Source organism: Dermochelys coriacea, chromosome 11, assembly GCF_009764565.3.
Source record: "Dermochelys coriacea isolate rDerCor1 chromosome 11, rDerCor1.pri.v4, whole genome shotgun sequence".
Lineage (NCBI taxonomy): Eukaryota > Metazoa > Chordata > Testudines > Dermochelyidae > Dermochelys > Dermochelys coriacea.
In genome coordinates this window covers 2,997,551-3,016,895 of record NC_050078.2, presented here as the reverse complement: position 1 = coordinate 3,016,895, position 19,345 = coordinate 2,997,551, and the positions used below count along the sequence as shown (strand labels likewise).

The window sequence follows — 19,345 nt, the reverse complement described above, 5'->3', positions numbered from 1 at the left end:
GGCTGGCAGAGGATGGATCCGGGGAAGGGCTGGGCCCTACAAAGGGATCGGAACGGGGCGCTCAGCAGGGCTGCCTCAGCTCCTTCCCATCTCTCTCCGCTCCTCGGGACTGGCCTGAAAGCAGGGCTCTCTGCTCCATGAGCCCAGCTGCTCCCAGGTCCCCAGCTGCAGTTACAACCCGCGCTCCAGGAGGTCTCCGAGTCACCCGGCTGCCATGGGGACGGTCGATGTTGTCACAAAAACACCCACTGAGGACTTCAGGCGGGGAAATAAACAAGGGGAGCAGAGGAAGTCTGGGGAGACAGAGCCCCCCATTTCCACACAATGGAGCGTGGGGGGGGAGGGGCGCGAGAGCACAGGAAAAGGGCGCTTGAATTCTCCCATGAGCAGTCCGCACCTTCCCTCATGCCAGCTACAATGTCTGGAACAGCCTCTCTGGTCCGGTGCCCCATGCCACCTCCTTCGCCTCCCCTGCTCAGAATGCACCCCCTTTCTCCAGCACAGGGCCCCCCACCCCAGCACCATCCACTCCCCCCACCGCCTCACGCTGGATCTAGCAAGGAGCAAAGCCAATCCCTCAGGTGGACCCAAGAACCAATGAATGCCAACGGACAAGGGGTGCACAGGGGTTACAGGATTCTGGTTCCACCAAGGAACAGCCGCGAGGTCTCAAAGGAAAGCGGGTGGCACACTGATCCTCAACATTGCTGTGAAATGGACGTACCAACACTGCATAAGGAGTTTGGGCCATACTCTGAAAATGCAGCCGCAAAGGCTGTATCAAGGTGCTAGGCCAGGTCTACACTAGAAAATTAGGTCAGCATAACTACATCACTCAAGGGTGAATTCTTCCACCACCCAGGCTGCGGCTTCTCAGGGAGGAGGATTACCGATGCCAACGGGAGAATGTCTCTCATCGGTGAAGCGCTACAGCAACTAGCGGATTAAGTGTAGACAAGTCACCAGCAAAGGTGAAACGTCGGCTTTCTGCCAGACGAGAGCTGCTTAGGCTTCTGTCACTTCACGTGTAAACAAAGTATTGGCTCTGTCACCACGGGCCCCCCGTCTGAACTGAATGTCAAGGACAGGTTATGTGGAATTCAGAAAGCAGCTCACAGGAGGGGACAAGGAGCAGGGCGCGAAGGAGGACCCTCGGCCAGGATCACATCAAAAGGTTTCTTCCCCGCCATTTTTGCATCATGTCGAAAAACACCGCAAAGAACTTTGGGGCAGCGAAGCTTCTCTAGGCAGGAGGCTACCCAGTTAGTTAAGTTTAATCTCGAGAAAGCGTGCTATGATCTTGTTTTATACGTAACCACTGGTTTCCTGTATCCTTGCTCGCTGAATCCCTGCACTTTGTTTTCCATGGCTGGAGTCATTTCACACTACGCAAGTCTTGTTTTCACTGTAAACAGATCTCAGTGCCGCGGGGCTAAGCAAAGTGCTGGCCCTCCGTTAACCCTTATAGGCCGGGGCGGACCGTTCCTTTGGGGACGGCAGGCCTGGTACCTCTGGAAGCATTCGGTGATCAGGGGCTGGACGCTCCAGGGAACATCCCGAGCATGCAGGACTGGTGCATGCCTGTCACTACCTGCGCAGAAAGCGTGAGCCCTGTGGGGCCAGGAAGGCAGCGTTTGTGTTGCGAGAGGCTGCTGCAGTAGGAAGAAGGGGATCTTGCCATGTCATAGGAGACCTGGGGTCCACCTAGGCTGGCAGCCAGTCTCCAAAAGAGGCCAGGGCTTTAGCAGAAGTTACAACCCACCACACTGCACAGCACCACCCTGGAGGTGGAGGGAAAGGGCTTCCACACCCAGAGGGAGATCAGCTCAAGCCCATGCATTATTAAGGGGGCTGTATAACCCTGGTCCAGGATTGGATGTGGTGAAGCATGGACCTTAGGGTAAGGAGAGACATCGTGGGTGCCCAGCCTGATCACCTTGTAATTTACAGCATCCTTCCCATTAAGGCTCATCTCTAACCCATTCCTGCATCTCACACAGCGATGCCTCCACAGATGCCCCCGGTGTGCCGAGTCCACTGTCCCATTGCCCAAACTGTCAAAGGGGATTTTTCCACCTCACGTCGATGTGACGCTACACCCCATATTCTTCATAGAAATACTGTTATGATATGAATATGGCATAACTAAGATGTGTTTTAGGCAAGATGGGTCATGTGATGATATCACCTGGTACAGAGTATCACCTTGGACACAGCTGATATTTTTCCACTGGAAACAAAGGATTCCCGCTTTATGTAAATCCTACTTAAGGCTGGGAAGTGAGTCAATCAAGGCTCTTCTCCTCTGCCTGCCCATCCAAGAAGGAAGACTGCTGAAAACACCTGAAGAAACAAAGGATCTAAGCAGGGGAAAGGCCAGGGCTGAGGCTAGGCTGAGACAGGGCTCTAGCCTGTAAAGAGAAATAACTGAAACTCTGAGCTGCAGAAACTCTGCAACCTGCTTAAAACAACATTTGGGGTGAGAAATGACTATTTGTAACCTGCTTCTTTAGTGTATGAAGCTTAGTTTGTGTGTTTTGTTTTGTTTGCTCAGTGATCTGCTTGGTTCTGTTTGCCATCCCTTCAAATCACTCAGAATTTACCTTTCGTAGTTAATAAATTTATTTCTGGTTTATACCAAAACCCATCGTAACTGGTGGGAGAGGCAAAAAGCTGTGAATGTCTTCCTCCACGCTGGGGGGTGGGGGGGGGGATTTCATGAGCTTACGCTATATGGATTTCTATACAGCGCAAGGCAATATAATTTGGGGGTTACACTCCAGAGAGGGTGCGCACCGGAGCGCTGAGCAATCCCCTAGCTGAGGCCTCCCCCAGAGAGCTGACCACCGACTCTGTGCGATTCTACAGCTGGGTGTGTCCCTACTTGTGTGTATGCTGGAAGGGGGCTCGAGAACCTGTCACAGCAGCACCAAGTGAGGGAAACCCAGGTTGGTGAGACAGGCAGGCTCAGTGAGACCCCAGTGGGAGTCCGGTGCCACCCCGAAATGGGGGGTGGGGGGGTCTAATCCATCACAGTCTAGTCTGAACTTCTCCTTAGCAGCTTCCGGTGGTTGCTCCTTGTCCTACCATCTACCAAGGAGGCTGAAATAATTCCCTTCCTTTCCTTTCAAATCGCACACTGTTCCTGCAGAGATAGCCATTGACAAGGATGCTCTATTCCCAGCCACCACAATGAAGCCTTGCCCTCTCTCAAAGAAGGCACATGAGTTTCGATCTCTTGGTCTTGCAAGTTCTGGTGTCGTTCTGGCCCAGGACTTGACACAGCCCGTCCCAGTGGAGTTGTCAGTGCCAGGGGTATTTTACCACCAAGGCTGGCCCTTCCTCTCTATTCAAGTCCCACTCCTGTCTCCAGCCAGCTGCAAATCTTTGCATTCACCAGCCATAGCACATCAGCTGGCAAAACTGAATTCCTTTGGAGAAGCCCCTGCCTCGATCTCGTCTTGTCTTTTTTCTTTTAGCGGCAGAGTTCTGACAGCCCCAGCTAATCTTCTGTTTGTTCCACAAGGAACGCACACAGAGGACGGCATGTTTCCACTGAGGGGTTTTCCACGCCCAGAGAATTTCTCAGCTATTTCCCCACCTCCCCCCTCCAAACCACTGCCTGCCAGCATGATCCTGGACAATCACTGGGCACTGAGAGCAGAAGGGCCCCAACCAGGCAAGAAGCCCATCAACCTGACAGAGGGTTGCGCAATCGGCCCGCAGGCAAGGAGGGCAGGAATGCTCCGGGGGGAACCACATGTCCAGTTTGGGAGTGGGAAGGCGTGAGCACTATCCCGTTCCAAACACTTGGGGGTTGGAGTTTTATTTTTCCAGGGCCACTGACGCTCCAACGCGGCATCTGGCTTTCGGTGGGAGCCCTGCTTTCTTGTTCCCCACTTGGGGTCTCTCTGAGATGTAGGGAGGCGAAAGCCACAGGTGAGTCAGTGGCTCAGCTGGCATCAGAGGCCGATAATTTCAGCCAGGATCCCACCCTCTCCAGCCTGGAGATTTAAACGCAGTGCTAGGAGCATGCTGCTTTCCGGGCGCTGCCCGGGAGGCTAGATCATGACCAGGGATACAGATGGTCCTGCCTGGGACTCTCTGGGGGAACGCTGTCCCCTGGATCCCACCAATTCAGGCTAGTTTACCTAGAAACCGATAAGAGAGAACCGTGCTAGAGGTGCCCGCAATGGCAGGGATATGATTAAATGAGATACACCCAGAGAGCGCTGGCCAGGGACACACACGCTGCAGAGGAAGGCGAAAAACCCCCAAAAGGTCCCTGCCAAGCTGACCTGGGGGAAGACTCCTTCCCGACCCCACATGTGTGGCGATCAGTTAGACCCTGAGCATAGGAGCAAGAACCAGCCAGCCCTGCAGCGTGCGGGAAGTATTCTCGGTGCCGCCCAGAGCCCTGGCCTCCGCACCCAATGTCCCATCTGCAGCCGTGGCCGGCACTCACACTTCAGAGGAAGGAGTTCTGTGCCTCACCCCCTCTGTGTTTCAGTTGCCCCAGGTCGGGATGCTCCGGTATCTTGCCCACTTCCCTTTCTTCACAGCATCCCCAATGCCTGGGACAACCTCCCTCTTCTCCTGCCAGTCCCTCCTGAAAACTCTTATTTTGCTTTGCCTTCTCCATCAACCCCCACTCCAACGTCCTCCCACCTTACGCCTGATGCCAAAAGCTGACCCACCCAAGGCAGAACCAAAAGGAAAAAGTTTTCTTCTTGAGGAAGTCACCCTCCCCCCGAAGCAGCTTCCCCCCCCCCTTCCCCTTGAGCACCCAGCTCCTCCTGGGATCAGTGTAAGCACATCCAGGGAGCCTGATTCTCCACTGCCACTGGTCTGGCTGCTAGTGCTTTGCACGGGGTGGTGGTGGCGAATGGTGACACACAGTGCAATGCAATGGAGCTTCCAGCCCTCTCTCTCCTTTCATGACACACTTGTGGACTCATCTAGCTACCACAGGCCAGGGGAGACTTTCCATTGACTTTAAAGGGCACCGGATTGGGGCCCTAGGCCCTCACTCTTTCCGAAAGCTCCCAGGGGATCAGATCGCGGGTCCATTCCTAATACTAAGTAAAAGAGCCTTTGCAGGATATTTGTGATCTTCTCCCAAACAGCCGCCCAGCCAGTAAATTGCACCCAGCTCTAGCACTCCGCACAGCACTTGTTAACTGCTGTCTCTATCCTGTAACAACCGCTTCGGACGCTTCTCCCTCAGGAGCAGAGCATGAGCCCTAGAACATGTGAAGGAAAAATGATGCAGTACAGCAAAGAAAGAAAGAAAAAGTCTGATTGTACCTGGTGTAACCAATAACAGAGATCCAGCGACTGGGGAAAAAACTCTGACATGGAGATAGATTATAAGAGGGGAAATCAGGAGGTTCTGTTCTTCCTATCCCATCGCGCAAGAACCAGGGAGATGCAGTGAATTTAGAAATTCAATCCTGATCGAAGAAAACGCTTTTTCACACCATGTGTGATTAACCTGTGGAACTCACTGCCACAGGAAGTCACTGAGGCCAAGATTCAAAGAGAGGCTGCACATCTACAAAGAGCACAAGAATATCCAGCCTTGTCCTGACAATTGTGGAAGGACTATTAAACCTTCTGCTTCAGGGCTTGAGCCGATGTCTACCTCTCAGAGACCAGGATCAGACCTGACGTTAGGGCAGATTATCTCCTATCTGCTCCTGGGGGTTCTCACACCTTCCTCTGACCCAGCTAGTGCTGGTCACTGTCAGAGACAGGACACTGGGCTGGACAGCCCTCAGCTCTGAGCCAGTCTGGCTATGCCTGCATCCCTGCCGCGTGCTCATCCCTGTATGCGCTGTGCTCCGGGGTTCAGAGCTGGGCTGTTCCCCCGGCCCTGACCCCATGCTCAGATCCAGGCTTCGGCATTGCAAGGGTTACTGCCTCCCCGGACAGCAATCACACACCTGTTCAGCAGGGACAGCCTGGATTCTGTTTTCATTCAATTGCATATCAATGAGGGGTCCCTGTTCCACCCTCCAAGCAATCCTAGGAACAGCCTTCACCTGTCGCTTACCTGTGTTATTTAAACAGCAACAGGTTCAGACAGCAAAGTCCCTGCCCCGTACAACGTCACTGGCAGACAGAGCAAATAATCCCGACAGGCTGGGGGTGAAGGGGAGAGGAGACAGCAGAGAAGCAGGGGTGAGGGAAGCGGCTCAGTGGGGAGTTCTACCTGCAAAGCCTCTGCATTCACCGGTGTCCGTCTGTTTCCAGATTTGGGGGTTTTTCCCCCCTTTGAAGACTGTCAAGCTGAAGAAGGAACAAAGGCAGGACCGGACCCAAAGCCCACTGAGGTCAATGGAAAAGCCTGGCAGGGGTGGGGGGAGTCAGGCTCAGACTGCGGGGGCTGGGAGATGAACCCCAAGATATAGGTTTTCTCCAGCTGGGTCACCTGGTTTTACTTAAGAATCCCCCAGGTATTCAGCCGTGACTCCAGCTGACTCCACCCTCACCCCCCGCCCCAAGGTCCAGGGAGGGGAGGGTGGGGGGGCCCTTTAGATAGGGAAACAGAAGGCAGGATTCAGTGGCTCTGGGCTGATGGATTAGCCAACACTCCTCTGGCATCCTAGTCACCCGGCCTGCCCAGAGCAGCAGTCGGGCTGGGGACGGGCACCCCGGGGTGGAAGGAACACCTGCTGCCTTGCGGGTGGATGGAGACTCTTAAGCCCCAGGATTCCACCCGGGGCGGTTAGTCACGTGTTGCTTGAGCTCCGTCTGGGAAAGGCAGCCCCCTGGCTCAGCAGACGTGCCACTCTGCCAACAGCCCAGTGCCCCCACCCACTGGTTGTGCTCGGAGCTAGCCGTCCTGGGCCCGCAGGCTACACCGGGAGGTACGCCACGCTATGATACGAGCTCATCTCTGCATGTTCTGAGAGCGGGTACCCCGGGGCCTGCTAATGCTAGGGGAGGAGATAAGGAGGTAGAGCAAGACAGAAGGAGATGAAAGAGAGGCAGTGTGGGCCAATGGATAGAGCACCGCATGGGGATTCAAAGGAGATTGCGAGTTCTATTCGTACCTCTGCTGGGTCACTTCCTGTCTCCATTTCCCCTCCCACCCTTTGTCTGTTTAGGCTGTGAGCCCAGGGACTGTCCCTCCTTAGGTGTCTGGACAGCACCGTGCACAAGGGAGTCTGATCTCGGTTGGGTTCATCAGGGCTGCCGTAATGCAAGTGAGAATTAACCAGAAGGAAACTGAGCAAAGGAAATTTTAGGCAAAAAAACAGGAAAAACCTACTGCAATTTCTTCAGCCAGAGGCACATTCTCCTAAGGGAACGGGTGGAATGCGGGGGAGCATTAGAACTGAAGCTGGCAAAACCCCTGGGAACCCCCGGTACTGGAGAGCGATGGACGAGGTGTGACCCAATGGGTCTTTGATCTTTCTGAGGCTCAGGAGAAGGGATCGCAGCCCATCCACAGCTCCTGCATCAGGCTGCGCATCCAGCTGCATTAGAAAGGTCAGGGGAAATCTGCTGGCTTTTGTGCTGACGTGCTGGGTGCTCCGTTTAGGTGCGAAGCGACGGGTTAAGCTCACAGAGTGTTGTGCTGTGCACTTTTTCCCCTCTCTCGGTATCTGCATATGTTTTCTGCAAAGGGTGAATGAACAGCAAAGGAGTTCACTGCTCAGTTTGGAATGGGCAAAAAGGATGGATTTCCCCAGATTCAATCGAAGGCTAGAGGGGACCCCCGTGGTGGCCATTTCGTCTGACCTCCTGCATAACCTAGGCCAGGGCACTGCCATTCCTGGAGCAAATCGTTGAGAAAACCAGCCAGTCTTGATTTAAAAAAGTCCAGTGATGGAGAATCCATCCTGCCCCTTGGCAGATTGTTCCAATGATTTGTTACCCTCACAGTTAAAATGTGGCACCTAATTTCTAGTCTGAATCGGTCTAGACTGACGAGCCCTCTCTTCTCAGATTTCTGTTCCCAGGTAGGTTCTTAGAGGTTGTGATCAGTCACCCCTTAACCTGCTCTCTGTTAAAAACAGCTCAAATGGAGCCCTATTGTGCCATTTGGGGAAGTCCTTCCTGATTCCAGCTGACGGTTTGGTCACTCCCTGGAGCAGAGAGACTGAGAGCCACTAGCTAGTCTCATAGGAGCCCCAGCCATGGGCCAGCACCCCATGGTGCAAGGGGCTGTACAAACAGACAGTCCCTGTCCCAACGAATAAACTTGCATTGAGTGCCATCCTGTTCTCATGTTACAAGACAGGGCACCCAGGAACTCCTTGTTCCACACCTTGTTCCGTATCCCTTTATCAGATCTCCCCATCTCCTTTCCAAACCAGAAAGACCCCGGCTCCTGCCCGGATCCCCACCATCCTGCCTCCCATCAGTCACATTCCATCTCCATGGTCCTGATCAGATGCTGCGGGATCTAAAAACAACACTGAGCCGCTTGGGATGGGCTGCGTGTTAATCGCTCACCACTTGCTGCAGGTTACAGGTTTCAGAGTAGCAGCCGTATTAGTCTGTATTCGCAAAAAGAAAAGGAGTACTTGTGGCACCTTAGAGACTAACAAATTTATTAGAGCATAAGCTTTCGTGAGCTACAGCTCACTTCATCGGATGCAGGTTACAGTTGTTCGGGCTGCAAGTTTCAAAACGGCTTTGATTACCTGCCAGCCCCGCCAGCTGCCCCGGGATCTGTGTCAGCTTGGCAGGACCAATGGAAGAAGCAGCACTGCTCCTTGTCTGCTAGGACTTGTCCAGGCCCAATGCTAAGGCGCAAAGGGACCAGTGTGACCATCTAAGCCCCTGCAGGACAGAGGATTTCCACTAGCTTAGCTAAACCGGTTTAACTCAAACCGGAGCAAGCCCCTGCATGGATATTCATTTCACCTTGGGGGTGAAGGGGGGCTGATTGCACCTTAGCTTAAACCAAATTCCTGACTGACCTCCTGAAATCACCCGGGTTTAAACCAAAGCGCATCCATATGGCTTTCGGCACTAGGTTAGCGGAATCAGTTTGACATCACACACCGGCGCAGTGCTGCATGTAGACCATCCCCCCGGGGAGCCGGCTGAGGGATAAGAAGGTCTCTCTTAGACATCGGTTCGTTTCCTGATTCCAAGGACCCTTAGCAAGCAGGACGCAGCCATCTGACTGGGCAGGCAGCGTCTGGAAGGCAGCTGTCCGTTTCGGACCGGAGGCAGGGCTCACTCTAGGCCCTTTCGGGTGAGCCTCTAGCCAGCAACTCCCCCCCCCAGTGTCGTTGGCAGAAGGGAGGGTTTTGTGCACAGCTGGGCCTGGAGCTCGCTGCTGAAATGCCTCAGCTCCAAGGCCTAAAAAGGCAACGTTTCCAAGGCGCCAGTGCAGGCCCGGGTGCATTGCACCGAGGGTTGGCTCTGGCCCACGGGCTCCAGTCTGCAGAAGCTCTCCCGACTTAACCCTGCCACCTGCCTCGGCTGTTTACCCAGCCCAGATGGCAGCCAAATGCCATGCCCAGGAATGCACAACCCTGACTGGACTCAATCAGCATTCCTGCGCCCCCGGCACGTGTCATGGCCTGCGTCCCCCCAGGCGGAAGATGCCGGATCATCCCTGCATGGGCTCCGCTCCTCCACACCAAAGGTGAGTTTAGACTCCAAGCCAGGGCAAATCCATGCTATGGCTTCCTCTGTGAGCTTGCCCCCCAAAAGTCCTATGGCCCATCCTGCCGGCCAAGGAGGAGAGGGTGGAGCTGTGCTCGGAAGTCTGTCTACACCACTCCTCTTCTGAGCCTGGCGATCCCCTCCTCCTCCAGCATCCCAGGAGGTACTGCCTCCGGAAGGCAGGACTTCCTGAAACAACTCCACTAGAGAAGTCTCACCTACATTTTAAGGGAAAAGAAGAGATGGAATTGATTGGCAAGGCTCAGCAGCCCAGAGCGTTTCATCCATGGCACAAAAGCAAAACACTCATGTCCCAGGCTATCGACCCTTCGCACGCTGGAAAGCACACTTGTATTCTGAAAACTCCTGGCCAGACATGGGACGCTGATTGTCCTGACACGACAGCACCGTGCTGCCAATAGCATCCGACTCTACTCATCATCGTACCTGCAGCCACCAGCACCTAGATGCAGTGTGTACGGGCTGAACACTAGCCAACCTGGCAGTATTTGGATGTAGACAAAAGCCCACACCTACCCATGAGGATCTCAGGGCACTAGGGGATCTCACGGCATTAGGGGGCAGATGCCCACTGTCTGAACTCTCCACTTTGTCCCTTCCCTGTTTATCACTGCCCACGCTGGCCCCATCCCCGACTCTCACCATCCCGACGAGATCGGACAGAGGCCAAAAAAAAGCCGCTCAGCCGCACGGGTTAGAATCTGCGGCAGAACAATGCAGGCTGCCGAAGCAGGAGAGACAGGGTGGCCACGCTCCCGACTTTGCCAGGGCTATCCAGACTCCCGGGCCACGCCAAATCTCCCAAGCAGAAGGTCTGGGCTAAAGCCAATGTTGCATCATGAGAGCAAGCTGCACTGGGACCAGATGGCAGGGTGTCCAGCCGGGAGGCTGAAAGCAGGCAGAGGGGAGGCTGCAACTAACTGCCAGCATACCAACCAGCCCTGATAGCATCGCCTGCCAGCTGGGCTCCGACCCGCCCAGGTGTGGTCTCCGTGACGATGGTGCCAGTAAGATGAGAGTGCATGGGAGGGGAAAGGCATTGGGGGGTCTTGGCACAACCAGCTTGATCTGGCACCGAGATGCCAATGGAATAGCACTGATTGCCTCTCAGAGCAGCCCCCACCCTGACGTCCCCATAACACCCCCTCCCCAAGCCTGGTAAATCATCCCACAGCCCCTCAGCATTGTGCCCAGCCCCCCTGGCCACGCCCCTGCCCCCTGTAACGGGCTCCTCCAGGAGGTAGGGTGAGATCCAGATCAGTTCCTCTCCGGATTCCAGGCCAATGCACGGCCCCAGGGAACCCTCTTCCCCACCCCGTGTCTGCCACGGAGACAGGCTCTACCAGGTGCATGGGACCGGTGGAGCAAAGCCCTGGCTGGACGGAGCAATGAGAACTTCCTGGGGGTGGGGGAAAGGTCAGAGCCATCAGCTGCCTGTGGGGCTGCCCCCCCCCAGATTCCGGCAGGATCTGGGTCAGCACCTTCACATCACACCACCAGAGAAAGTGGCCAAGAACCGCTGAAAAGCCTGACCCCAGCATCAGGCATGGAGATCAACCCCCCTCCTTGCCCCGCCCTGGAAAGAGGCACATGCAGAACCCCCCTTGGGGATTGCTGAGCCACTTGCCCAGGGGAATAGCTGAAGGGGAGTGGAACCAAGGAATCCCGCCCTGCCTGACGCTTGCAGAGAAGCCCCGGCTCCCTGGGGGATCGCCCCCCAATCTGACTCTAGCAGGGACTCTTAGCCGGTGAGGTTCCCCTGGGAACCCCAGGCACAGGGGAAACCCAGCAGCGCTCTGCTCCTGACTCCATCTGCAGCCGGAGCTGCCAGCCCCTGTCCACAGCCTGTCCCGCACCCCACACTAGCCTCTAGCACCGGTGCAAGAGACCCGCTAGCCAGGTCTTGTCCATGGGGCTTTCTGCATGACCTGGACAGCCGGGCCTCACCAAGGCAGGCACGTTCTGGCTGCTTTATGGTGTAATAGGAGCAGCACCTCTCCTGGGCAAACAGCTCTCACCTGGGCCTAGCCCGGGCCAGGAGGGGAGGAGAAAGGCACTGGGTGCAGGGAGCGGGGAGGAAGGCTGCCCAGCGGGGCAGTGGAAGATGCCGGGGTGGGGACGGAGGCACGAAGGCGGAGACGGACCAGGCAGCAAGGAAGCACGGGGCAAGAATGAGTTTCATTATCTTTAACGAAGGCCAAAGCTTGGCTCCCACGTCACAGTGGGAAATGCCATAAGCATCAGTACATTGCCAAGGGAGCGGGCAAGGGTGTTGCCATGGGGATGGTGAAAGGGGTCACGATTGGGAGGGGAGGTGGCCCCGAGACTATGTTGCCTGCCCAGAGAGGTCTGAGGACAGAGAGGTATTGGCAATGCATGGCGACGCTGGACCCAGTTCCCGTGAAGAGAAGCCAGGGGGGCCCAGGGGACTCGCTGGGCAGGAACACGCACAACTAGCATCTCTCTCCAAAGCTTTGACCGCAGAGGCACGGACCAGCTCAGCAGCTGGGATCGCGGTGTGTTCGCCCGCCCGGCCGGGAGGGGCTCTTTGGCACCAGGGCCTGGGAACCCATCCGGCTCGCTCCGGGGCTCTCGCTCCACCAAAGCGGAGACCGCGCCCCGGCTGCTGTGACTCAGAGCAGCCTCGCCGCACACAGACGCCAGGACCCCAGTGGGCTCCGCTCCCCCCGCCCTGCCCATCAACGCCCAGCGTCGTCATCCCGCCCCACCCCACCCCAGCCGCGCCACGAAACAACGGCCCAGTGACCCAGAGCACGCCTCCTCGGGCAGGGCCCCCGCGCGCCAGTCAGCTGATCCTCCAAGCCCTTCATCCCGGACACGGTCCCCCAGGAAAGCTGCAGAACCCGGCCCTTCCCCTGCCGCTGGGAGCCGGGGAGCCCCCCGGTCAAGCGGGGCTGTCGCAGGAGTGGGGTGAGCAGGGACACGCCCTGCTAAGGAGACACCGGATCAAGGAGGAATCTGCCCACAACCGCGTCCTCTCCCTGCCTGGGCAGCACCCCTAGGCTTGCCCAGTCCACGCTGCCAGCTCAGCCCGCTGTCCGGCTCCTCAGGATTGTCAAGCACGACAGGCTGCTGGCGATATTTCACCCCCACTGGAAAGGGGTGCGGTCACTCTCCCTGCATGGCAGGGCCAGCCCTGGCTGTCTCGGCCCAGGCCGGACCCCGGGGCATCGGAGCGCTGGCTGCGGGAGGGCTGAATTGCAAGGCCGGTCCCGCCCCTGCTGCAGCCACCAGCCTTGGCTTGATTAGGAGGAGTCACTTGCTCTTTTCTGCCAGGAGTCACCCTGCAGCAGAGACCTGGGCAGCTGAGGGAATTGGGGCATCGGAGAAGAATTTGGGGCTGGGGTGGAGGTGGGTCAGTTTCCATAGTGCGTTTGGTCCCCGGTTTCACGGCTGACAGCCCTATGGTGCTCATGGGTCAGGGGATACACTGGACCCCCGCTTATTCTACAGGCCACTGGCAGCTGTCGCGTGCAAACAACTCCTGCCACTTCCTTAACGCCCCACGGGCAGCTAACCACCTGCACCAAAGAACTCCGAATAAAGCCTGCAAGCCAGGTTCATCCCGGGGCAGTTCTCTGAGCAGCCCCAATCACTGATCAGGACTGCCTGACCCTGCCAGGACCCAGCAACCTATGCCCCAAACTCCCGCTCTCACGCATACACAAAGCTCTCTGGCGAGAGGCATGGGAAATGCGGCGCTGGTCCAGCCACGCGACCCCCGGTGCTGACAGCTGTCTCATCCGGCCAGAGTGCAGATAAGGGAGGGGCTGAGGAGGGAGCAGCCCCCAGCCCAGGCCAGCGGGGGAAAGAGAAGTCCATGGTGCAGCGGGAAGGAACCTCTGATCATTGTCAAGTCTGCAGCCAGCCAGCCCCGGGGAAGTCTCATTAACACGCTATGCTCCTCCCGAAAGAACGGGCCACCCGCCCCGCTTGAATTGCTAAAGCAGATATTTTAAGTACTAGATCGTTCTTGGATGAGGTTTGTGGCACCTTGTCCTCTTCACTGTGGTGGCGTGTCCCTTAAAGACCAACAGATTAGTCTGGGAACAGCACCATTCCTGGGTTGCTAGTGCACATGAGCCCCTTAAAGGGGCCCAGCACGCCACCTCCCAGCAGGACTGGCTCTCCGCCCAGGTAAGCGGTCCCCCAGCTTGAAGAGAGAAAGCCCAAGGGGTTCTCAGCAGCGATCGTGCTTTGGCTTCTGGGGTCCATGCAGGATCCACTCACTAGCTGCTGGGGTGAGGCCCTGGGGACTGAAGTCCTCTGAGCATCCATCGCAAAACAGGGCGTGCTTCCCCCATGCAGGGCCCACCTTGCCCAGTGCTCAGGGTATGACGTAGCCCCCTCTGGGCCTGACCCATGGGGGACGGGTGTGTTCCAGTGACACGCCCTGGCCTGGTAGCCATCAATTCCTATCTGGTTGGATCTGGGCTGAGACACCCCCACCCACCCCCCCACAACCTCACCTAGGAACACAGCCAGCTAGTGAGGTGCATCGACTGGAGCCCCTGTTCTAACCCACTAGCAGACCTCTGTGGGGCGACTTGAGGGATCCCCCACCATGGCATGGCCCCTTCTCCCCCCATCCACGCAAGCCCCCTGCCCTGACCCCCCTCGGCACTGCCTGTCTTCACACACCCTTTTACACAAGCTCCCTTCGGCTCCTGCCGCGGGTCATTAAGAGTTTCCGATCCAGGCCTTTGTTTTGCTTTTTTTTTTTCCTCTCTCTCTCTCTCAGCGCTGATGCCTGGTTCCTTTCCAGGCCTGTGAGGGCCGTTTCCTTTTCTAGGAACACAGCAGAGACCAAGCCTAAAAACAGCTGCGCGGGGAGCCGGGGCCAAGCTAGGCAAGCAGCAGCTTTCGCTTAACTCTCTCCTGGACCTGATCATCCGTGTGCTCCCTGCCCCTCAGCTCAGAGGGCACCTGGGCCCAGGAGGCCCCCGGCACGGCCTCGCAACCCTCTCAGCTGGGGACCACGAGGGGCGCAGGGCAGCGAGCCCCAGGAACCTGCGATGTCTAGATCGCAGCTCTTTAATTTCCATGCCACTGAATCGCCTGGGCACTCATTAACCCGCCGGATTAACCATTGCTCATTCCACAGCCCCAGCCCCCGGGAAGAGGTTGGACCAGCCAGTGTGAGCCAAGACACCCTGGGGGGTGTGGGGGGCAGAATTAACCCTTGCTGGAGGGAGGAGGGGCTCACTGTCCTGTACAGCCATGGCTCTCTGGAAGGAGTGAAAACGCCAAGTGGCTGGCACATCTCACGCAGGATGGGGGAGAGGGACCTGAGCCGTGGGTGGGGCTGGCTCGGGATCCCGGCCTGTTGCAGTTGGTCAAGGAAACATTTTTGCTCCCTTTGGTTGATACTTTGGCACATTCTTCCCAGCCCTACCCATGGCATCCTCCTCCTCCTCTCCCCCTTCATCCCCTGCGTGCACACACAGACACTTCAGTGACCGGTCCCCAGCTCACACTCAGGTCCCAGCAGGTCTTGTCTACACCGTTAAGACAACAGCCGGGAACTGCAGACACCTTTCCCAGCCCCACCCCTGCCTTGCCTTCTCCCAGCTGCTCCAGCCAGACCCAAACTCATCCCGTCCCCCATGTCAGCACCTTTTCTGTACCCACTCTTTGCCCTCCCCCTCCCACCTGTGAGGTCAGATACCCTGGTGGTGGGCACCGTGGAGAGAGACACGGAGCTAGAGGATTTCCTGTGCCTGTCCCAAAGACGGAGCTGGGGAATACATCAGCAAAATGCAGCAATACTGGCTTAACACACAAGTGTCGTACATGATCCAAAAAGCTGTTGCATGGAGCAAGGGGCACAGAACGCACCAAGACTTCGTCCTCAACCCTGGCAGGACAGCGCCGATTGCCGGGGGGGGGTTACACCCGCCGCGGGATTTGATCCCCATGTCACGGCCGAGAACAAGATTCCTAGGGAACTGTTAAGCACAGCCGGGCATCCCACCCCATCTATCTTCTCCGACAGTCTCCGCCCCGCATCCCAGCCCTCCCGAACTCTTGCTGCTCTCTTGCCTCCAAAGCCCCGGGCGTTGCTTTCCCCTTTGGCAGATGCCTTAGGTGGCTCTTACCTGTTTCATGACGCTCCCAAAATCCATCCGATTTCACTCGGCCTCCGAGTTGGTTACATCCAAGGACTGGGCGCTCCCCTTTGGCGTTCCCCTGGCTGGCGGGGCGAGTGGGGTGGGGGAAGCGTGGGGCCGGGGCGCGGGAGGGTCCCGGCGTTGCTAAAGCACAGGCTGGCGGGCGTGAAGAAATTAAACAGCCACCCCCCCAGGAAGAGAAAAAGAGCCAGGCACGGGGGGGGGGGGAGAGAGAGGGCTTGGATTCCTGCAGGCGGAGAGAGAAATCAAGGCAGCCCCAAGCGTCTGGGGAGGGTGAGGCCAGAGAGCGGAGCGTGGAGCGACCAAGTGCGGAGCAAAAGCTTTCAGGACTGCGCGAAGGGGGGTTTCCTTCCCACCCGCCCAATCTCCAACTCATTAGCAAAGCCTTTTTTTCTTTCTTTTTTTTTTTCCTTCTTCCCTCGTGCGCACTGCTGTCCAAGTACAACACACACACACCCAGCCCCACCACTGCTGGTTGCCTGGGGCCTTCCCCCCCCCCTCCGCCTTAAAGGGCATGGCAGGCATAAAACCGGCCCATCTGTGTAACCGGAGGGCGGGCAAGGCAGAGGGGGCTGGAAAAGCACAGGATGGGGGAGTCAGATACAACAACAAACTAGGTCATCCGTCCTGTTTCCAAAGGCTCCTATGCAAACAGACGGAGGGGCAGCCTGTCTGGCCCTTATCACCCGCCGCCCGGCTGTAGTGTTTGGCATCTCTGCCATGCTGGGGCTGGGAGGAAAGTTACCTGAAAGCCCCGGCGCCCTGCAGTGTTTGGTCTGGATCTAGTGGCACCTACCCCACCGGGCTTCGGGATCAGCCTGGGAGACGTCATGGGCAAGGACAGTGGTGTCCAAGGGGGGGGAGGACATTTCCCTGCCCCACTGGGGATTGCCAGCCCGGATCAGAGCCAAAGGGAGCTGGGATCCCGTGTCTGACAGTGGGCAGTGCCAGCTAATACAGAGAAAGGGGCAAATAAAACCCACTAAAGGCCAGCGATGGAACAATGTACCCAGAGGGTACCTCTCTCCTGACGGCCATCAGGCAGTACTTGGCCTGCCCCTTGTACATCCCTGACTCGGGGCGGGGGCTAGACACGGTGTGATCCTTACTGCTGCGAATTCAGCCCTGCAGGAAACAGTCCAGCTGGTATGCCACAACCCACGAGAGGGTGTTGTCCATGCCCATTTCCCCTGGGGGCTCCAGACACCTCATTACAGGGCCTGATTTCCCGTCCCATCGACACCCTTCTCCTAGCATCCCCCAGCAAATGGCACCGGCACCATGGCAAGACAGAGGGGTTTGTAACGCCACGGATGCATATTTCCCTGTTCTGCCTTCTCCTCATTATTACATAATCTGTGTATTCCCCCAGCACCGAGGAGTAGGAACCCAGTGTGCCAGGTGCTGTACAAACACAGACCAAATGGGCAGTCCCTACCCCAAAGAGAAAGCTAAACCCCAGGTCTCCTGCCTTCCTTACGCCATGCTCAGAGGTGACAACAGAAGCCATCCCCCCCCAGCACGCCAAAAACAACTTGGAGAGAAGTCAGTCCCCGACAAACGTCCAGCAGCGCCCTGGCCCATCCACCCTGGAACGATCTGGAGCTGGAGCCAGCAGGGACTCGCCAATATCCGGGGAAGTGGAACGGTGGGGGAGGTTTAGGGGGATCCCTGCATGTGACTGGCTGGATGCTGGGAGTTTGAATTACCTGTCAGACAGGAAAACATGTAAGGGAATCGGGTCCAAGCCGACGCATTCAGCAACAGGCAGTTATGGTGCGACACACACAGACGCTGGTCGCATTTACCCTTTTTCCTCTCCATTGTTTCTGTTGCCCTCTGCGAAGCCCGGGCCAGCAGCCGTACCTCCTTGGGCTGCAAGCTCGGCAGCTCTCCCAGGCTGAGCAGAGCTGGACCTTGATGCTCTCTGGTCTCAAGCTAACATCGGGACGACCTATGGTCGGTGCAGATAAACTGGCTTCACAGTATTTTGGACAGCAGCTGAACAGAGCGACATAATTGTAAAATCTGAACGAAAGGCACCGGGGCCAGAGAAGAGGGTGAGGTTTTACCGGCCCAACTTGCACGTCTATGCTGAGACACCGGCCGCTAGCTGAACAGAGCGGGAGCGAGGGAGTGCAGTGCCCACCTGCAGACACTAGAGGCGGTGGGAGGAAGGCAGGAGACAGGGAGTCAAGCCGCCGCATTTTGGGGAACCGGCTCAGATACAGAATCGGGCCTAGCCCCATCCAGCCGTCGGGGAGAAGCAGGGGAGCTGGCTGGGGGTTAGTCTGCCCTGCCTCAGCCAAACCCCAGCTGCCTTTCCCAGTCAGTGCAATGCCTCCTATCACCATCTGTCCATGCTGGGGGCTTGGCTGGCCCCCATCACCGCAGCATCTGGGCACATCACTCCTCAGTGTATTTACTCTCACCGCACCCCTGTGCGGCAGGGCAGCGCCATTGCCCTCATCAGCCAGAGGGGAACTGAGGCACAGAGAGAATAAGTGACCTACCCAAGGTCACAGGGCACCTCTGCCAGAGCACGGACTTGAACCCGGGCCTCTGAAGTCCCGCTGGTGCTCTGACCACTGGGCCATCCCCCCTCTTGGAGAGCTCGGACCCTCGGCCACATGGCGGTTCGTAGAGACCTACCCCCCTGAGCATCATTCTCCCCACCCCCGCACCACGGCGCCCTGGTAGATCATGACCCAACACACCACAGCCTCTAGGACCCTGCTGTCCAACAGCTGCAGCTCCTGGCCCAGCGTGAGCAAGCTAAGCCCAGGCTGAACCCAAGCAGGGTGTCCCACTGGTAACTGGGACTTAATGGGTTCGAATTCCCTGCTCTGCCAGACTCCCATTTGTGACCTGGGGTAGGTCGTTCAGCCACTCTGTGCCTCGGTTTCCCAAAATGACAAAATTACTTCCCAGGGGTGTCTTGAGGATAAATACGTTGAATGCTGGGAGGTGCTCAGAGGAAAGGGAATGAGGGCCAGATCAGTACCTTAATGAGACCATTTTTCCTACTCAAGGCAAAGTCTAAAAGTCCAGGTCTCCTGTCCTCTCCCCACCAGGCATCCAAAGCCGCTTTGCAAATACTGCCCCCTCCCGACACTGCAAGGATCTCCCAGCTCCAGCGCCGAGCTCTTGGCTTCTCCTTCGCAGGCGGCCCACGACCCCACTGCTCACCTGCCACCGCAGGAGACGCGGACACAGCCTCGTTACTGGCCGCCATGCTCCCCAGCTGTCACCGCTCATCTGATTCGGGCAGCTGCAGGGTCTGGCCTGGGCACCAATCAATCAGTTTCAAATGAGGAATCCACAGAGCTACCTTCGCAACGCCCACGCGCCTTGCCACGGTCAGTCGCTACAACAGCCGCTGCAGCCCCTTAGAGGAGCCCGTCGCTCCTGGCCAGGTTAATTCATTTTTTGCTGCTGGCTCCCTTTCTGCACGCGGGCTGTCCCCAAACCCAGCCCCTCTCCCCACCCCAGCCTACCTCCCCAGAAACAACCAGCCATTGATGACTCAAGCTTTCCCG

General features: G+C 57.2%; 1 protein-coding gene across 20 annotated transcripts in view; it reads right to left on the bottom strand.

Annotated features, from left to right (window-relative positions):
* The window catches only part of TNS1 (tensin 1), a 279,839-nt gene that overhangs the window by 174,708 nt on the left and 85,786 nt on the right, over positions 1-19,345 (bottom strand). For 2 of the 20 annotated variants that reach the window (XM_043504827.1, XM_043504829.1), the window contains exon 1: positions 15,774-16,372. The exons of 14 other annotated variants lie outside the window; for them this stretch is intronic. In XM_043504827.1, the coding sequence (XP_043360762.1) occupies positions 15,774-15,800 (27 nt within the window). In that variant the 5' untranslated portion in view covers positions 15,801-16,372. Of the gene's footprint in view, positions 1-15,773; positions 16,373-19,345 lie in introns of those variants that run through there. 4 more of the 20 variants (XM_038421335.2, XM_043504836.1, XM_043504835.1 and 1 more) reach the window with 3 other exon arrangements.